At 29.0% G+C, this 21,082-nt stretch overlaps 1 protein-coding gene across 3 annotated transcripts in view; it reads left to right on the top strand.

The window, feature by feature from the left end:
• The window catches only part of LOC107444508 (dynein axonemal heavy chain 8), a 119,880-nt gene that overhangs the window by 48,282 nt on the left and 50,516 nt on the right, over positions 1-21,082 (top strand). For all 3 annotated transcript variants that reach the window (XM_087156947.1, XM_087156948.1, XM_087156949.1), the window contains 10 exons: positions 161-295; positions 6,675-6,797; positions 7,222-7,435; positions 8,177-8,283; positions 9,797-9,960; positions 11,051-11,240; positions 14,989-15,111; positions 16,726-16,856; positions 19,418-19,571; positions 20,299-20,463. In XM_087156947.1, the coding sequence (XP_087013073.1) occupies positions 161-295; positions 6,675-6,797; positions 7,222-7,435; positions 8,177-8,283; positions 9,797-9,960; positions 11,051-11,240; positions 14,989-15,111; positions 16,726-16,856; positions 19,418-19,571; positions 20,299-20,463 (1,506 nt within the window). The remainder of the gene's footprint in view (positions 1-160; positions 296-6,674; positions 6,798-7,221; positions 7,436-8,176; positions 8,284-9,796; positions 9,961-11,050; positions 11,241-14,988; positions 15,112-16,725; positions 16,857-19,417; positions 19,572-20,298; positions 20,464-21,082) is intronic.

The following is a 21,082-nucleotide window of genomic DNA, read 5'->3' as shown; positions in this document are numbered from 1 at the left end:
TTAATACATACAATAGAGAAAAAAAAGCTATTATGCCATTCATTTTTTATCTGAAAGTTTCCCATTAAAAATTCTAATTGATTTATAAAAATATAAATTAACATTCATTGATCATAATTTTCATATTAATTTGAAATATCTTTTTTTTTAATATAAAAAGTCTGTCTTATTAATTGGTGAACAAGGAACGGCAAAAACTGTTATGATCAAGGGATATCTTAATACCAGTGATCCCAGTGATTTCATTTGGAAAAATCTGAGTTTTTCTTCAGCAACGACGCCCCAGATGTTTCAGGTAATATTCATAATTTTTATTTTGAGAATCTGAGGAAATAAATGTTAAGAATTTTTTATTTTGATCCAAAATGCTAGGACCCTATCATAAATGTATTACTAAGAATGATAATACATTTATGATAGGATCCTAACATTTTGATTAATTTTGTATGCTTATGAAACCTGGACCATATCTTGTACAGATAAGGCTATGTTGGATACCTTTGCAAGAAAGGTCTTGAAAGTATTTTTGGAAGAATTTAAAAGAAATAGTGTGTGACTTAGAAGAACAAATTTAGAGCTTTATCACTCATATAATGAACCTGACATTATTAACTTTATTAAACGACAAGGAATAAAATGGGCAGGCCATGTCACCAGAATGAATGAAGATCGTACCACAAAGAGAGTTTTCAATGCATGTCCAATTGGCACACGAAAAAGAGGCAGGCCAAATTTGAGATGGATAGATGGCCTAGAAAAAGACCTTTCGGTCTTAAAAACCAAAACCAGGTAAACGCTAGCAGGGAAAAGGTTAGCCTGGGAAAAACTTCTTGAGAAGGCCAAGGCCCACCATTAGCTGAAAATGGTTTTTCTCTATTGTTAAATACTTTTTTTTATTATTTAGTTGGTTTTCTCTAAAAAATAACAAGTTCTATTTTTTTTCTTTCTAAATTTTATTCTAGTTATCAATTTTTTCGCAAGGTTTTTAAGACATTGAAATATGTGATTAATTAAGATATGTGATAATAAACCTACTATTTCTTAATTTTTGCTACCCTCTGTAAAAATGAACAAAACTGCTTATCTTTTCCCATTATGATATAAATATTTTCAAATAATAAAAAAAATAAAATGTTTATTTGCAATTGCTTGATTAAAATTTTTATATTTTAAGAGGAAAAATCAAATACAATTTCTTAAATTGTTTAGCATTTATTTTTCTGTAGTTATTCTTTTAACTTACCCTATATAATCTGCCTAAATTGCTGCATCAATTCTGCTCAATTTTAGAAACATTTCCACATGTGTAGTAGTATAATTTTGGGGTCTGGTTCATTTCATCGACAATCACTTCATCGACAGGCCATTTCATCGACACCACTTCATCGACAGGCCATTTCATCGACTAGGTCATTTCGTCGACAGGCCGTTTCCTCGACAGGGTTGTTTCGTCGACAGGCCATTTCGTCGACAAGTCATTTCGTCGACAGGGTCATTTCGTCGACAGGGTCATTTCGTCGACAGGGTCATTTCGCCGACAAGTCATTTCGTCGACAGGGTCATTTCGTCGACAGGGTCATTTCGTCGACAAGTCATTTCGTCGACAAGTCATTTCGTCGACAGGGTCATTTCGTCGACAAGTCATTTCGTCGACAGGGTCATTTCGTCGACAGGGTCATTTCATCGACAAGTCATTTCGTCGAAAAGTGATTTCGTCGACAAGTCATTTCGTCGACAAGTGATTTTGTCGACAGAGTCATTTCGTCGACAAGTCATTTCGTCGACAGGGTCTTTTCATTTACAGGGTCGTTTCGTCGACAAGTCATTTCGTCGACAGGGTCATTTCGTCGACAAGTGATTTCGTCGACAGGGTCATTTTGTCGACAGGGTCATTTCGTCGACAAGTGATTTCGTCGACAGGGTCATTCCGTCGACAAGTCATTTCGTCGACAGGGTCTTTTCGTTGACAGGGTCATTTCGTCGACAGGGTCATTTCGTTGCTAGTGTCATGCGTAATTCTGAAACTATTTTAGAGATTTAATCTAAATATTTCTATTATTAATTAGAAAAAATTAAATATTTCTATTATTAATTAGAAAAATGCACTTATTTATATTAATTAAATATTAATATATTATTAATTAGAAAAATGCACTTATTTATATTAATTAAATATTAATATATTATTAATTAGAAAATTATATATTATTAATTATTAAATATTAATATATTATTAATTATAAATATTTCTATTATTAATTAGAAAAATGCACTTATTTAATTTTATATTAAAGTAAAATTCTTTATGGCGGTTTATTGTTCCAATTGCACTAAAAGAAGTTCGCTTTTTAAATTAATTAATAGGTAGTTGAGAAGCGTTTAAACGGTTGATGTATCGAAATCTACTTTTCTATATCTAAATCGTAATAGCTCGACACTTATTTTTAGGATAGGTAAGGATTGTCTTCAGAACATTACCAAGCATGATATCCGGACCGTGGTTACAGTTAATATAGTGTGACGTTAACAATCAAATTGTTTTCAATATCAAATCAAATTAATAAAATATATTTTTAGAATTGAAAGCAATAAAAATATATTACAATGAAAATTTAGACACTATTTCAAGGAGAGGAAAGCTAAATTTATTGCTGTAAAAATTTTCAACATTTTTACATAAATTTTAACAAAAACATAGACATCAGTCGAATTCTCACAGAAATGAAAATAATCATAGACCTAATTATTATATCTGCTTAAGTAGAAAAAAAATTCTAGGTTTTTTATGATGGAAAAGTAATTTCTTAATGTTCACTTTAATTGCAATTTTAAACTTTTTGTTCAGCATCTTTAACATTAGGACAGGAATATGCGTATTCGAACAATCGAATTGAGTCTTAGTTTCGTTACTACTATTAGAGATTTCGAAGAACAATAGGAACACAAGCTTGATGTTTAGGTATTTACCGAGGCTGTTGTAGATTCCCAAAATATTTAAAGTGCTACTCACCTTACCAAAATTGTTTAGAAGCACGGGCGTAACGTTGCAAGCCTGTTAGTGTTTGGTCTTCACAAAATATGTTTTTTCTATGAATAGTGAATTTAATAATAGTATTAATTATTCAATTCTAATCTAATACTATCAAATTATACTATTTTTGCATTATACTATTATTATAATTAAATAATAATAGTATAATTTAATAAGAATAATAATAGTAGTAAGTAAATGATGAATTAATTCATTTTTTATTTGCAGGATTTAAATTAGACACATTTTGCTTAAAAGAAAATTAACAAAAAGTCAGGCTTGGAATTTAAATGTAAGAATAAATAACTCCTACTCTACAAAAAAGAAAAAAAAATTTTACAATTAAAATTTAACCAATTTTTTACTAGTATAATTGCTGAAATTTTTAACTGATTTTCTACACAGGATGAAAACACAATTTTCAAACACTTACTGACCACTATTAGCACGACTTATCGCCAATCAAAATTTTGATTATTTTCTGCCTGAACAAGCCAGGAGACTCAAAACTAAAATGTAGAAAAAATGAAAATAAAAAATGCATATGTATTTAAAATATCAAGTTTGTTCAATAGACTACAAATGAGAAAAACAATTTATAAAATTTTTCACGCATAGCAAAAACCACAAGGGCAAAATTTCGCAAAATATTCTATCAACATTCAAAATTCCACTTTTTTCGTTTTGGTAACGAAAATTCACATTTCCTTATCAGGACACATATCAAACATGATATTTAAAAATTTACACTTTTACACTTTTTAAAGGACTTATTGCTCGCCTTTAAAATATATACTCTCCCTGCAAATTTTATTAATTTAAATAAATTTTTATTCTCTTGCAAACCGAAAAGAAAAACATTTTAATATTTGAGTAAAAAAACAAGTTTGCTAAACTTATTTTAATAAAACATTAATGGGAATAAAATCAGATGCATATAGATAACTCTCCTCAATTATAAACTCAAAAGTCAATTTATTTGTTATATCGTAGTAAATTGCGTTTTTTCCCCAAATGTTTTAGATCATAAAAACCAATTAGACAGGTTTCCTCCCCTCCTCTGATTTAGAACCATTTTTTATATCATTTCGATTGCATCGCATACCGAGGATGTGGAGTCATTGTGAGTTTTTTTTTTTTTACTTGAACGAAGTTAATTTTATAAGGTAAAAGAACTTATAAATGTTTAGGGAACATATAGGATAAAATACATATTAAACGCCACAACGTTATAAATAATTAATTAAATAAGAAATAAAATAAACTGGAAATGCGAGAACAAGATTTTTGTTTAAAATAATATTTCATTTAAATTTCACAAGAATTGTCAGAAACTTCCCTCTTCAGCAGAATAGCTTACAAAGACATGAGGAAGAGGATTAGAACAAAAAATTTATCAACATTATTTCCCAATATGTTTTCCAAGTTGGATTTTCCTTTTATTTTTCCCCTCATGCATTTTTTTCCCAAGATTTTTATAATACTATAAAGTTCAGCCCGTTGCTCACTTCGCTCGCCAGCCTTCGTAATAGCCACTCATACAACTTAGTTTGTTTTTTTCCTATATCGATCTTTCTTTTAAAGAGAAAATATATAAATATTGAAATTTCATGTAAGAAAATTTTATTAATATGTCAATAGTAACAAAATTAACGATTACTTGCATATAAAAAAAAAAATCAACTGAGCTTGAAAAAAATAAATATCTAAACACAGGGAATATATAAATTTTTGATAAAACAAGAAGTAATCTTACTAGCTAACTATCTAAAAAGTTTGTGTTTTTCAAATTAAATTCTTCGTAAACATCACCATTGTTATCATTGCAAAAGTTAGTTCCTTTTCCTTCTCTTTTTTTTTGGACAAGATTTTAAACTGTATTAATGCGTTTTACGCATTGCGGGGGAACGTTATATAAGTATAATTTTCTTTTTTATCGACAGAAAATTTTTGCAGCTGAAATGGCCTGTTAGCGAAAAAACCTTGTCATTGAAATTATCTATTGACCACATGGTTTCATTATCACACAGATTCATTTTATACCGTCTTTTTTTCCTTCCTAATTTCCCCCGTCATTCACTCCCTACGCCAAGAATCATTCACAATAGTTGTTGCAATTGCTTTTGCGATGATAATCTACAATAATGTACATTAAAAATTAATCTTAGAAACAAATGTGTTAAATATGATTAGAAAAAAATTGTGTAATATACAACTTAAATGTGTAAAATACAATTAATGTTTCGTTTTTGCAACGTGATATGAATAGAGGAGTAGGCAATTTTCAAATGAAATGCTTTTTTCCGGCAACTTTAACATACTATTAAGATTTTGCATCAGGCTAGGCTTAAAAAATTTCATCAGAAATATACTAAATTACAAAAAAGTGCAAGGGGCATAACGTCTATTGTAAAAAAATCATAAGACTAGTTTCAAAATTACGCATGACTTTGCCTACAAAATAATCTTCTCTTAATATTGTCGACGAAATGACCCCTGTTGACAAAATGACCCTGTCGACAAAATGAACCTGTCGACAAAATAACCCTGTCGACAAAATAACCCTGTCGACAAAATGACCCTGTCGACAAAACTACCCTGTCGACAAAACTACCCTGTCGACGAAATGACCCTGTCGACAAAATAACCCTGTCCACGAAATAATTTGTCGATGAAATGACCCTGTCGAGGAAACGATCATGTCGACGAAATGACTTGTCGACGAAATGACCTGTTATAGAAACGGCCTGTCGACGAAATGATTTGTCGATGAAATGACCCTGTCGATGAAACGATCATGTTGATGAAATGACCCTGTCGACAAAATGACCCAGTCGACGAAATGACCCTGCTGACAAAACTACCATGTCGATGTAATAACCTAGGTGAAGATACGACTCTGTCGATGAAATGACTTGACGACGAAATGACCCTGTCGACGAAATGACTTGTCGACGAAATGATATGACGATGAAATGACCCTGTCGATGAAACGATCATATCGATGAAATGACCCTGTCGACGAAACGACTTGTCGATGAAATGATCCTGTCGACTAAATGACTTATCGACGAAATGAACCTGTCGATGAAATGACTTGTCGACGCAATGACCCTGTCTACGAAATGATCCTGTCAATGAAAAGACCCTGTCGACGAAACGACTTGTCGACGAAATGACCCTGTCAACGAAATGACTTGTCGACGAAATGACTTGTCGACGAAATGACTTGTCGACGAAATGACCCTGTCGACGAAATGACTTGTCGACGAAATGACCCTGTCGACGAAATGACCCTGTCGACGAAATGACCCTGTCGACGAAATGACCCTGTCGACGAAATGACTTGTCGACGAAATGACCCTGTCGGCGAAATGACCCTGTCGACGAAATGACTTGTCGACGAAATGACCCTGTCGACGAAATGGCTTGTCGACGAAACAACCCTGTCGATGAAACGGCCTGTCGACGAAATGACCTAGTCGATGAAACGGCCTGTCGATGAAGTGGTGTCGATGAAATGGTGTGTCGATGAAGTGATTGTCGATGAAATGAATGCGACCCATAATTTTGTCCTTGATTATTAAATTACAAGAACTATTTAAAGTAATGTAATGAAAGACATTTAAAAATTTTCCTACAGCGAGCTGTTGAAAGTTGTGTAGAGAAAAAAGTAGGCACAACCTTTGGTCCTCCGGCTGGTAAGGAAATGGCAATTTTCATTGATGATATTAATATGCCTGAAATTAATGAATGGGGTGATCAGGTAAAATATTTTAATTTTATTTAATTTTTTTTGTTTGTATTAAATGTTTGTGTTAAATGTTATTATCTATATTATTCATTTGCTCTTTCAGTATTTTTAGTATGATGATAAAACTTTTTTTTTTTATGACTTCACGTGTATTTAACATTACAAACTTTTGCCTGGAAAAACTAACCAGCAAGATTATTTTCATGTTAGAGTTCAATGGTGTAATCATGTTAGAGTTCATATGGTTCCTTAGTGTATTTCTTGAAAAAATTAGAAGAAAAAAAAACAAATGGTTGTATTGAAATTCAGAGCAGTATGGTATAACTTTCTTAAATTGATATATTTTTATCAAAGGATTCAAAATAAGTTTCCGCAAGAATGTTTTTCCAATTTTAGATGTCGTGATATTACCTAAGTTAGAAATTGCATATTTCAGGTGACCAATGAAATAGTGCGGCAGCTGATGGAAAATAAAGGTTTTTATAGTTTAGATAAACCAGGAGATTTCACTACTATAACCGATATCCAGTATATAGCTGCTATGATTCAACCTGGAGGAGGACGAAACGACATTCCAAGCAGATTAAAGCGACAGTTTTCCGTTTTTAACTGCACTTTGCCAGCACCAACATCCATTGACAAAATATTTGGTGGAGTTGCATTTTACTTATTTTTGTCTTTTTAATGTATGATGTATCACTAGCATCTTATTTGTTTATTTAGTTTATTATTGATTGTTTGTTTTTTAAGGCTCAATTGTCATTTCAAATACTTAAATATTTTTTCAAATCCTGAAAAATTATGTGATTATACCTGCAAGATGAGGCTTTCTCTGAATTGTTCAATTTATCAACCAATTGTGGTTTAGATGTACAGTGCGCAGAAAAAATGGACCACCCTGAATAATTTTTGACCTAATAATCGAATTTTCGCGTTCTAGAATGGTTTAAAGGGGTAACCTCAAGAATGCTAATTAATAAGTACAGAGGATATTTTTAATTACGAAATCCGACGCAAATGCATACTCTCTCTGAATAAACATACCTTTTCTTCAACAGATTCGGATTTCTAACTCTCAAAATAAAAGGGGGTAGCCGCAATCTGGAAAATATGGTCCCAATAGTTTGATCTAAGTTATGACCCCTTAATATTAATTTTACTTTTTTCACATTTCACTGTATCTTGAAAAATTTTAAGCTAATTGAAAATTTTAAAATTAGATTAAAAAGTGTTTGAGATATAGCAAAATATGTAGAAAATAAAATTAACATTAAGGGGTCCAAACTTTGGAGCACTTTCACAGAGTTAAAATACTTCAGTAACATTATTTTTCAATTAAAATAGCAATTATTTATTGCTTTTTGATAAAAATGTAATTGTTTTTATTCCAGGTGTAATAGGAAGTGGATACTTTTGTGAAGAGCGATTTTCCAAAGAAATATCTGAAATTGTGTTACCTTTTGTTCCTGCCACAAGAATCTTATGGCAAGAAACAAAAGTATAATTGTTTTCATTGTGACAATGCTAACATTTTAAACTAAACATTTGTGCTGAGTGCCTTTCTGAAAGTTCTTGTTAAAATATGAGAACATAGTGTTTTCTAATATTTTGCAATATTTTATTATATAGCAAAGCTTTTCATCATATGGTTTATCCTGAATCTTTAAACAGATTTTGATAATAGTGTGATGATAATAATCTGCTCTTCCATTACAAAATGCGTGCTATAAAAAATGACATATATATTTGCTGTGAATTTTTCAGAGAAAAGTTTAGTTCCTTAAAAAATGTGACAAAATGTGACTTTCAAGTGACATAAATGCCTTCGATATTATGCTAAAGTTTCTTTGTTAAAAAGCAAAAGTAAAAGCAGTTTACTGCATTTTATTTTCAGTCCATTTTATCTTGATCCTCTGTGTCTTAATCTTACAAAAAAAATATTAAATAATGAATATATAGTATACAAAAACTTAGTTTAAAACTTATTATTATTCATTTATTTATTTTTGGCCAAAATGAGATGCATCAGTTTGTCATTTTTGAATACTTTTCATTTTTTATGGTTTTTTGCCATTACATCTTAAATAAAATTTTAAAAATTGCATAGATTAATTAAACAAAATTGTGTGTTTGTCAAATTTCTGGTGATTTTAGACATCTTTTATTACAGTATCGTTCACTGAACCTCTTTAGGAACGTCTTTATTTTTAACAATAACCAATTAAGTATTTTTTTTCTTTTCTACTTTTTTCTTCAGTTGTCTCATTTCCGTTTTTTCTAACTATTTTGCATTAAAACTACTGCGTATATCATCAGATCTTTATTTTTTCTACTACTTCTCCGTATCCACTGATTCTCAAAGTTACCACTTTTTCACTATTCAATTTTCTAGCATAAATTTTTTTGTAAAAATAATGTTAAGCAATGAATGTTATTTTTTTGCTATGAATTACCAAAGCAAAAGAATGATTTAACTGCTTAGTTATAATACATATAAAAATTCTTCAAATCAAAGTTTTAACGAAAGTAAGAGTTGATTTAAATCTTCTCAGAAGTAGATTTGGAATTTTCTCTAATTAAAAGTAGATTTGGAATTTTCTCAGATTAAAGGTAGATTTGTGGAATCTTCTCATAAATTGAATTATGTGCAAAGTATGTGTAATTTTAATGAATAACCCTCAATTTCATCTGCATTGTGCTCAATTTTTTAACTATCTTTCCCACCCACTTCTTTAAATACATAATTTTGCATGTCAGGAACTAACTGAACATTTTGATGCAGTCTTCATTTCTTAAAAATGTTAATTTTATATTTTAAAGTCTTAAAATATTAAAATTGTAATAAAATAGGGGAAAAACAAATTTTAAGTTTGAGTAAAAATGCATTTTTTTTGAAATTGTATTCAAAAAAATATATACATTTTAGGTAAAAGACATTGAATTGTAGCCATTATGTGTGTCTTCCTTGTCATAAATGACCATTAAATGTTTACAACTGTATATTTTTTCAGATAAAAATGTTGCCAACTCCTGCTAAGTTCCATTATGTATTCAATTTAAGAGATCTTTCTCGCATATGGGAAGGAATGTTGAAAATTGAAAAGGCAGAATGTAGCACAAAGCATAATTTGCTTGCACTGTGGAAACATGAGTGCACTAGAGTCATTGCAGACAGGTAAGTCCCTGTTATATTTATCTAACATTATACTGTGATTTTGTCTTGTACTTTATTAATTGTTCGTAATAGAAGCTCCCTTCATAATAGAATGGAATTGAAGGTGTTATGCTATGTTCATATATGGGAATGTTACTTTTAAAAGTAATGCATACAAGTACTTTAGGCGAAAGTAACGAGTAAAAAGTTTTAATTTAAAAAAATAATGAGTAAAGGGTACAAGTTACAAAGCAAAATAATAAGGATTTTAAAGTACATTTTAAGGAAATCAAAAATTCAAAGTTACCTTAAATTTTATTGAAATGTTTTATTTGAATTTATTATTTATAAAAATATGTATTTTTTAACTTTAATTCTATAATTGTTGCAGTATTTTTAATTCTTGAATTTTTTTTAAATGAAATTTGGTATCATAATAACATTATATTAAAATATTACTTTTCCTCAATGTTTAGATTTTGATTTTAAAAAAAATTACATTTATTTTTTATTTTCTTTTTGAATGATTTTAATTCTATTGTTTAAAAGTATTTAAATTTTTCCAAATATATTTCTAAGTTCATTGATAAAAAAATGTACATTATTATGGAAATCTGATGTTCATGTAAAAAAGTATTATGAATGCTGCAACGCATCTAAATACTCATGTCTAAATACTCACTAACTCCTTCACTTAAAAGGTTGTGCATCGATAAGCTAAATTCTAAAATATTTTTTTATTGTTCCATTCAGATATGACTTAATATTGTTACCATATTTTTTTACCTTATTCAAGTATAAAATATTGTTTAAAGAAAAGTATAGTTTCCAAGTTCATCAAAAAAATAACACACTTTTTATAATTTAAAAAAAAATAAAAGACAATGGTTTCACATTAACCATTTGCTTATTGTTGGTACAACAGGTGGACCAAAACTACAGGTTTCATCATGTTAAGCTCCAAAAACGAAGGTTTAATAACTATTTAGCATGTTTTGCTTCTCATAATTTTTATTTACTACATTATAAACCAACTAAAAAGTGAAACTTTCGAATTCTCTTTCATGTTCAATAAATAAAACTCTCAATTTAATGACTTATCACTTTTCAGATTTACAAATGAAGAGGATAAAAATTGGTTTTTGAATAAAATGAGCCAAGTAGTAAAAACAGAATTAGGGGAAGAATTTTTGGAAATTTTGCCTGAAGAGCCATACTTTGTTAATTTCTTAAGAGATCCTCCAGAACCTGAAACTGATGAGGAAGAAGTTAGCTTGGAAATGCCCATTGTCTATGAGGAAGTATGCTAATTTTAAATATTTTCATTTTGTATAAGTGTTTTTAAAAAAGCAAGTTATAATGGCTATACAAAACAAATGAAATAAAATAAAAATATGACCACCGAAGCCGACGTCTTCAGGGGGTACCGGTCCCGGTAGCCATTAAAAACAAAACCATTTCTATTTGAGGGAGAAGCAAAAGCTTAAAATATCTCCCTCAGTACCCCGATGGTTTTGTATAGAGGTCCAGGGAAAACAAGATACATTCAAAAGAATAAACAAATTACGAAAAGAAAATCAATAAAAATCATCAGAAAATTAAAAACTCACAGTCACAGGTCAAGAATCAACTTCAAAAGCAAGTGGAGGAAAAGAAAACACTAAAAACTGAAAAACAACGCCCCCTATAATAATGCGCAGTAGAAGTTTAAAAATGAAATGAAAAAGGTCAGGAGAAGGAGATACGTAGATAAATTAATAGAATGCTTAACTGGGGCTGCTCAGTTAAGACTAGAATTGCGCCCTGTTAAAAGAAAAAATATAAAAACTTAAAAACCATCAATCATTTTTTTAATTAAAAAATTAACATTACAAAAATTAAAAGGAAAATCATTTTTACTCAAATTATTTAAAAAATTATCCACAGCTTCCCGAAAACTTTCAACATTATTACAAATTTTCTTGATCCTAACTAATTGCGAAAAAACAAGATTTTTGAATATTTTACTACACAAATTAGTTTTAAAGTTGCAGAAAAAAATAACATTAAAATTAAAGGCTTTTCTTTTATCAAACACACCAATTTTAATAAAATTGTTAACAATATCAATTTTAAAATCTAAATATTCAATATTAAAGCAATTTTCATTAGTTTTTTTCAGGACCAAATCACCAGGATAAATAGTATAAATAAAATTATAATCGTCTCAATTAAACAAAATCAAATCATCAATGTATCGGAAAGCATTAAGTACTTTATGTTCAAGAAATTTAGCCTCGAAAAAGTGCAAAAAAATGTTGGCAAAAGCCCAAGAAAAGGAATTACCTTGTGGAATTCCAATAATTTGTTTATAAAAATCTAAACCATTAAAAAGAACATTCTCAAAAAGATTAAACCTGCATAAATCTAACCAGTTAAACCTATCAATTTTTTCATCAAATAAATACTTGTCATAAATACCTTCACAAATCTCAATAATTTTTTCATGTGGTATGCTGGTATACAAATTTTCAAAATCAAAAGTGTTAATGCTGGAAATATCATTACTTTTTATAAAATCCAAAACTTCAACATTACTTTCAATAATAATATTTTTCTCTTTTTTAATTTTAAGCAAAATAATTTTTAAAAAACAAAAAAACCTTTTACTAATATCAGAATTATAACTATTAGTACCACATGCTATAAACCTAAATTTAATCGGATTTTTATGAAATTTAACTATTGGAAATAAATATGGAAAAGTAATCCTATTTAATTTTAATTTTTTACTAAATGCAATAATTCTTTTTTCAATAACTTTTTTATCTTCTTTTAACTTTAAATAGGTATTATTTGCATTATATTCCCCAATAATCAATTTAACACCTAAAGCAAGAAATAAAAACAAAATAATTTTTCAAATAAGAAAAGCGCAAATGCAGCATAAACCAAATTTGAAAATTACAATACTGAAAGAAAACACAAATAATTAAGATCAAAAGGATAAAACTTCTTTGAAAAAAACGCGCTAAGAAGCAGCAGAAATTTCAGAAAAAATTATCAATACAAAACAAATGAAATAAAATAAAAATATGAAATTTGGAAATTGTGGATGATCAGGATCTAATTAGCATTTTAAGTAAGGGTTCAAAATTTAGAACCAGAGTTAAGATGAAAAAAGAAGATTTTATTTTATCCATTAAAAAAGATCTAAATTTTTTTATTGCAAAAATTTCCAGAAAATATCATTGGCCTGTTGAAGGTTTTTCTGAGTGGAAAGCTAAAATTATTGAAAGGGTTTAATTTAATTTATTTAATACCAGTTTTAGTTCATTTCCTAAAGGTACTTTTATTGATTATGATTTATCTAGAAAAATTAAAAATCTTAAGGATAAATGCATTGTTACTGTTGTAGATAAAGCTTCAAATAATTTCTGTATTATGTGTAAATATTTTTTTAAAAAATTGATTATTGGGGAATATAATGCAAATAATACCTATTTAAAGTTAAAAGAAGATAAAAAAGTTATTGAAAAAAGAATTATTGCATTTAGTAAAAAATTAAAATTTAAATTAAATAGGATTACTTTTCCATATTTATTTCCAATAGTTAAATTTCATAAAAATCCGATTAAATTTAGGTTTATAGCATGTGGTACTAAAAGTTATAATTCTGATATTAGTAAAAGGTTTTTTTTGTTTTTTAAAAATTATTTTGCTTAAAATTAAAAAAGAGAAAAATATTATTATTGAAAGTAATGTTGAAGTTTTGGATTTTATTAAAAGTAATGATATTTCCAGCATTAACACTTTTGATTTTGAAAATTTGTATACCAGCATACCACATGAAAAAATTATTGAGATTTGTGAAGGTATTTATGACAAGTATTTATTTGATGAAAAAATTGATAGGTTTAACTGGTTAGATTTATGCAGGTTTAATCTTTTTGAGAATGTTCTTTTTAATGGTTTAGATTTTTATAAACAAATTATTGGAATTCCACAAGGTAATTCCTTTTCTGGGGCTTTTGCCAACATTTTTTTGCATTTTTTCGAGGCTAAATTTCTTGAACATAAAGTACTTAATGCTTTCCGATACATTGATGATTTGATTTTGTTTAATTGTGACGATTATAATTTTATTTATACTATTTATCCTGGTGATTTGGTCCTGAAAAAAACTAATGAAAATTGCTTTAATATTGAATATTTAGATTTTAAAATTGATATTGTTAACAATTTTATTAAAATTGGTGTGTTTGATAAAAGAAAAGCCTTTAATTTTAATGTTATTTTTTTCTGCAACTTTAAAACTAATTTGTGTAGTAAAATATTCAAAAATCTTGTTTAAGCTGTGGATAATTTTTTAAATAATTTGAGAAAAAATGATTTTCCTTTTAATTTTTGTAATGTTAATTTTTTAATTAAAAAAATGATTGATGGTTTTTAAGTTTTTATATTTTTTCTTTTAACAGGGCGCAATTCTAGTCTTAACTGAGCAGCCCCAGTTAAGCATTCTATTAATTTATCTACGTATCTCCTTCTCCTGACCTTTTTCATTTCATTTTTAAACTTCTACTGCGCATTATTATAGGGGGCGTTGTTTTTCAGTTTTTAGTGTTTTCTTTTCCTCCACTTGCTTTTGAAGTTGATTCTTGACCTGTGACTGTGAGTTTTTAATTTTCTGATGATTTTTATTGATTTTCTTTTCGTAATTTGTTTATTCTTTTGAATGTATCTTGTTTTTCCTGGACCTCTATACAAAACCATCGGGGTACTGAGGGAGATATTTTAAGCTTTTGCTTCTCCCTCAAATAGAAATGGTTTTGTTTTTAATGGCTACCGGGGCTGGTGCCCCCTGAAGACGTCGGCTTCGGTGGTCATATTTTTATTTTATTTCATTTGTTTTGTATTGATACTTTTTTCTGAAATTTCTGCTGCTTCTTAGCGCGTTTTTTTCAAAGAAGTTTTATCCTTTTGATCTTAATTATTTGTGTTTTCTTTCAGTATTATAATGGCTATGATAGAGTTAGATGCATCTTTAAACAAAATTCTCTTTGATTTTAGGTTCCTTCATTCGAGCAATTAGCTGAACGCCTTAATTATTTTATGCATCAGTATAATGAAAACAGCAAAAGTATGAAAATGGATCTTGTATTCTTCAAAGATGCTATGGTTCATTTAATCAAAGTAAATATGCATTTTTATTTCACCTCATCACCTTGATAAAATTTTCACTACTTAACTTTGTAGTTTTCTTTTTTATAAAATTCTTTATAACAGTTTCTGGCCATTGTAAAAAATTGCGCACAGAGATGATATTAATGTCAAAACTTGAGCAAGAAACCTTGTTTTTTATATGTTTCACACAGTTTGTCAGTTCTTATAACAGATTTTGCTAGACTTATTAATTTTATCACAAAGTGTTAATTTTTAAAAAAAGATGAGCAAACTCCAGAATATTAAAGTTGAAAATATGGTAGAAGATAATTCAAATGTAAATAGTTTGGAGTGACATAAATTCCTATAAAATCTGCTCTGAAATCTTAGCAAAGTTAAAATTTGTACCTCGATTTTGGTTTATTAGAAGTCTGATCTAAATTAAATCAAAAATTTTACTTCTACTTTAGATTAAAATATTTTTTACTATTTATTAAATTTTTTACTATTTATAAATAATGTAAAATTATGCTATTTTAAGCAAATAATTATTAGTAAATGTTTAAGTAGTTTCTCACTAGTATATGTAAATAATGCCTATCATAGTAAAGTGTACATAATTAAGACATAGGACAATATAGCTATGAAGTACACTTAGGTGGCATATTAGTATTGTTTCCAGATCGGTAATTTACAAATTTTTAGAATTTCAACTTAATAACAACACAATGCACAGAAACATCGTATTGACTATATAAGTCCTACATAAGTTAAGGATCCTCAGTATTAAGTTATTTAAATAACTTTCATTAAAAAAAAATGTAAATCATCCTTTTTTAATTTTTAAAATTAGTTTTGGTAAAAAGTAAAATGTGTTGAGGCCTACACAGCTTAATAAGTTATTTATTATTTTTTTTAAATTTAACATGATCTGCTAGCAGTAATAGAAGTTATGATTCAGGTTAATACTTTACCATAATCCTTAATTTTATCCAATCCCATTGTATCAACAACAAAAATTTTTGTTTTATATAATAGTATAAATGAGTTGTATTTCATATACTTTATTATTTCTCTTTGTGACAATTTATGGGGCATGTCAAACACGCTGTCCTTGAACCAAATAAGCCCACCAAACTCTACAAGTTGATGGTGGTCTTCAAAGACTGTAATAAGAGCAACTATTATCAGAACAATAGAACAACTGTTATCAACTAATTACACGGTGCAGCTATTAAAAAATTAGGTTATTAATTTATATTTCTCCCATAACTATCTAGAGTTTATTTCTAAGTTAATTACTAATTACTTGAGTTTCAGTTGATTATAACCATTATAAACGTTGCTTTTGGTGGTGCTTTTTTTTCCGAACTATTACTTTTTCCCATCGTATTCTCTTATATAAGTACACAAAGTGATTAACAAGGCTTACTAAAACACAAATAGGTGTATTACTATATTAATAATAATGAACTAAAATATTTATTGAAGCATAGTAAGGATGCTATAAAGTATTGAGCAGCTTTGATACTATGTTTTAACAGTATCAAATAGTTGTGATGCTTTTGATATTCTTTCAATGCTAAATATTGATACTTTCTTTCAATACTATGTCAATAACTATGGGTGATATCTTTTCAACAGATTGCTCGCATCCTGAGTACTCCCCAAGGAAGTGCCCTATTAGTTGGAGTTGGTGGATCTGGCAAACAATCATTGACTCGCCTAGCAGCTTCCATTTATAAACATGAAATATTTCAAATAACTCTAACCAGGTATATGTGCTGGATGGTGCAGTCAGAAAAATTTTCTTTGTTAGGTTTTAAAATTTTAATGTTCACACACTTTCAAATTATGACGATTTAAATATGAAATATTTGAAATTATTTTTATCATGTTTTATAAAAAATTATTTATCAGTCTTGCAATTTTTTTTATTTTTCTTACTAAATTTCTTGAACTTGCTGACATTTTATACATCAAGATTGAAAAAATATGCACTTAAAACATTTGTAATTTATTTAATACTGCTAAGATGATGAAAACCTGATGGCATTTTCTTGCATTCTGTTTATTTTTGCCTTATTGTTATGTAATTTTTTTTTACTACCATGATATGACTCCTTATGAATCAAATCTCTTTAATGATTGATCGGCCACTGATTGAATTCTTAAGAGTGATTTCTGGAAGGAGTTTAAACCCCCAAAATTCCTCAACTCCAAACTCTACCTTTGCTTATTTTGAAATACAGATTTTTAAACTCTCATCTGTGTATCATTTTTCTTATCTTGTCTGTTTATGGCACTTTCTATTGGGTAGCAGAAACCAACTGAACCTGGTGGTGAACTATATGACATTTTTATAATAAGATGAACCATTATTCAAATATTCTATTAAATTAGTTTAAATGTTACAATATTGTCATTTTTAAATTTTTAACTGGTTTTGTTCATACTATAATTACCAAACAGTATTAATATATTCTTTCAGCATTTAAAATTAGATAGAACCTAGCATTCCCGTTATTGTGTCAGTCAATCAATTTTGTTTTGTTGGCAGTAATTACGACACCCAGTGGCTGAGCGCTAGCTCTTTGCACTCTCGTGCTACAAACCCTGAGTTCGATCCTTTGGCGGCGCAAGGTTGACTAAGCCTTTCATCACTTCAGTGGGTCAATAAAATGAGTACCAAGCATGCTTGGGAACTAAATACTGGGGGACCTTCAGCTGACCACCTAACCTGAACATCTGCTCCTGAACCCCAGTGCCCAAGGTCAAAAAAACTGAGATGGGCACAGTAAGCCTTGGCCCTCTATGGGCTGCCGTGCTACTGAGTTTAGTTAAATTACGACAATCAGGCATAAATTTCTTAAGACTCTCTGAACTTAAAAATATGATTTTTTTAAAATGTGCTCCTTTCCGTTAGTCTAAAAAAATGAAAATATAAAAATTTATCATTGTTGGCTTTTTTATTTAGGTGAGATGATTGGTAAATCGTTTCTCAGAATATTTCTTTCAAATTTAAAAAAATTGCGTTGAAATTTTCCAGAGAGAAAAAAGAATGCTATGTTGAATGTCTATTTGTTTCTTGCTGTTTCTACATTAATTTGTTGTTTTACTAAATTATTGTTTTATTCTCCAGGGTGCGTAGCGTTTGTAAAAAGTACTTAAAGGTGCTTTTTTGGGGATTTCGTTTTTAAAAGCTTTTAAAAGTGCTTTTTTCAGCTGGCGTTTTTGAAAAGTGCTTTTTCTTCCGAATAATTTTTTTTCCCTTCAGTGATATCTGGTGGATCCCATGCATTTCACGAAAAATGGGGAGTTTGCTACGTAATCATTCACGCGGACTTCATGTCATACCCACGTTATGACTTGCGCATGCGCGCACACTTAAACCGAAACCCGAGTGCTTCAATTCGGATAGAGAATATCAGATCCTTATGAAATGTTTTTCTTTTTAATTTATTTTAATTTTGTTCTTGTTTATTTTATTTTACTTCAAACACTTTTTTTGACGTAGGGGGTAAGGGTACTTTTGTTCTGAGTTCAGGGTCAAGTTGAATTCACTCGGTGATGTGGGAAAGTACTGATTGTTTCGATTTACGCCTGTTTCTTTTTTTTTTTTTTAACGCTAAAACTGTTTATAAAAAGTTTTTGTTTTTCAATAATATCATTGATTGAATATGAATTTTTTGAGTGCTTGAAAACTTTTGTAAAGTGCTTGAAAAGTTTTTAACAAGTGCTTATTTTTGATTCAAAGATTTGGCTACGCACCCTGTTCTCTTTAATCATGATTTATATTATAAAGCGTTACAGTTTTATGGACTGTCAATGTACACATATAGTAAAAAGAACTTTAAATAAGTATGTAAATAATTTAAATGTTTTCTTTACTTTTTCATGATTTGAGTTGATAGTTATTTTCAAACTTCTTGTTCTTCTCCCACTCTCATCAAGCCTTCCATTATACACATGCATTAAATTTTCAAAAAATAAAAGGCTATATAATGTTGATTCTCCTCAACAAATGAACAAGGAAACTTATTTTTAATACACATAGCTTTTTTGGTGAAAATTCCAAAAGGAACCATTTTTTTCAGCCATTAGTTTAAAAAGACCCCATAGTGAATAAAAATCTGCCTCATTTGATAAATTAAAAATAAATGAGCAAATCTTTTGTAAGATATTTTGTGTCTGTCTCAAAATTTAATTTTTTTTTATTTCAATAAAAAATGCTAATAATAAAGAAATGTATTTCTCTAAATTCTTAATGGTTGCATGCTTTATTTTTCTGTAATTGACTGCGAAAAAATATTTTTTTGCTTGCTTCCCCTCATAGGTCATACAATGAAGGCAATTTAGTCGATGACTTGAAATTCTTATACAAGAAAGCTGGAGAAGAAGGAAAAGGAGTCACATTTATATTCACAGATAATGAGATTAAAGAAGAATCCTTTTTAGAATACCTCAACTCTATCCTAGGTTCAGGAGAGGTAATGTTTTTATTTTATTATTTTTTATTAAATTTTACAATTTGGTAAAATTTTTGTTTTGTTTGTTTAACTAATGTGTGAAATGCCATTAGAAAATAAACAAATGTCTCTAATATAAAAAGAAGCACATTATTAAATGTAATTCATAGAAAATATGAGTCTTGTAGTTTAATAAATAAGTAAGCATAATCTTTGCTTATTTGTTTCTGCAAATGGATGACTAATTTATTTTAAGTTAAATTAGTTTCTGTAACAGAAGTTATTTTCACTTCCTATAAGAATCATAGAACGAAACTGAAGTTAGTGTCAACTACTAAATAAGTCTGCTAACTAACATTAAAAAAACTAACTCTGAAGGTTTTTTGAGGTATGAAACGCAAGCAAATTTAATCTTATTTATTTTACTGTGGTAAAACATAACTAAAATATAACAGTTACAATCAAATGATACAATTCATGCTCTGAAATGAAACAAATGATACAATTCATGCTCTCCTTAAATATCTGTGAAGGACCACCCAGGCAGCTGCACTTCCTTAGGAAATACCATGCAGACTGACTACCGTCCTATAGTATCCAAAAAGTTATTAGTTGGGTCAGGAAGATCTCTCTTTCGAATGAGTGTAATGTTATTGTTACCCTGTCAACATTCTAGATAGGCATGGAAGTGAAGAAACATAATAAATTTAAATTTACCTATGTTGTTATGGTCAAATGTTTCTTTTAGGTTGCTAGTTTATTTCCTAAAGATGAAATGCGGGAGATTTTGGACAATTTATTACCTGTTATGAAGAAGGAATTTCCAAAAAGAGAACCAACTCAAGAAAATCTGTATGATTATTTTCTGACCAGGGCTAGATCAAATCTTCATGTCATTCTATGTTTTTCTCCTGTAAGTAGAAGCATTATTTACGGTCTGAACCAAAAGATTTATCAATCATGTACAATTTTTATTCAAAAAAAAAAAAAAAAAGCTTTTTCTATATGTTTTGAACAATTTATCAAATAAAATCTATTAGAACCCCACAAAATCAAAAAATAATGTTATAGGAATCAAATTTTCCCCTTTTTTAAGCAATGCTTATTACCTGTTTAAACCATTTGTGCTATATTTTTATGATTAGAACCCCTATCCTACTTTTTAATATAGAGATGAGTTAGTTTCATTCAAAAAGTCTTCCAAACAAATGAGTTCATCCTAATTCTTGATCCTGGAAATCATTGAATCTTCTGAATCAAATTTATTCAAAATTACAAATTTGAAAAGTTGAACACTCTTAGCAACAAATCTAATATTGATTGTGTGTGCAACGTCAGTGATAAACTAAAATACATAGCCTTAAACTATTAAAACTCAGCGGCTCGACAGCCCTTGCGGGCCAAGCCCTACTGTGCCCATCTCAGTTTTCTTGACCTTGGGCTCTGGGGTGCAGGAGCAGATGTTCCGGTCAGGTTGTCAGCGGAGCCCCCAGTGTTTAGTTCCCAAGCATGCTTGGTACTCATTTATCGAC

Source organism: Parasteatoda tepidariorum, chromosome 2 (genome assembly GCF_982258835.1).
Source record: "Parasteatoda tepidariorum strain Cologne lab strain chromosome 2, Ptep-v5.0, whole genome shotgun sequence".
NCBI classification, from domain to species: Eukaryota; Metazoa; Arthropoda; class Arachnida; order Araneae; family Theridiidae; genus Parasteatoda; species Parasteatoda tepidariorum.
This window is presented reverse-complemented; position numbering and strand designations above follow the sequence as displayed.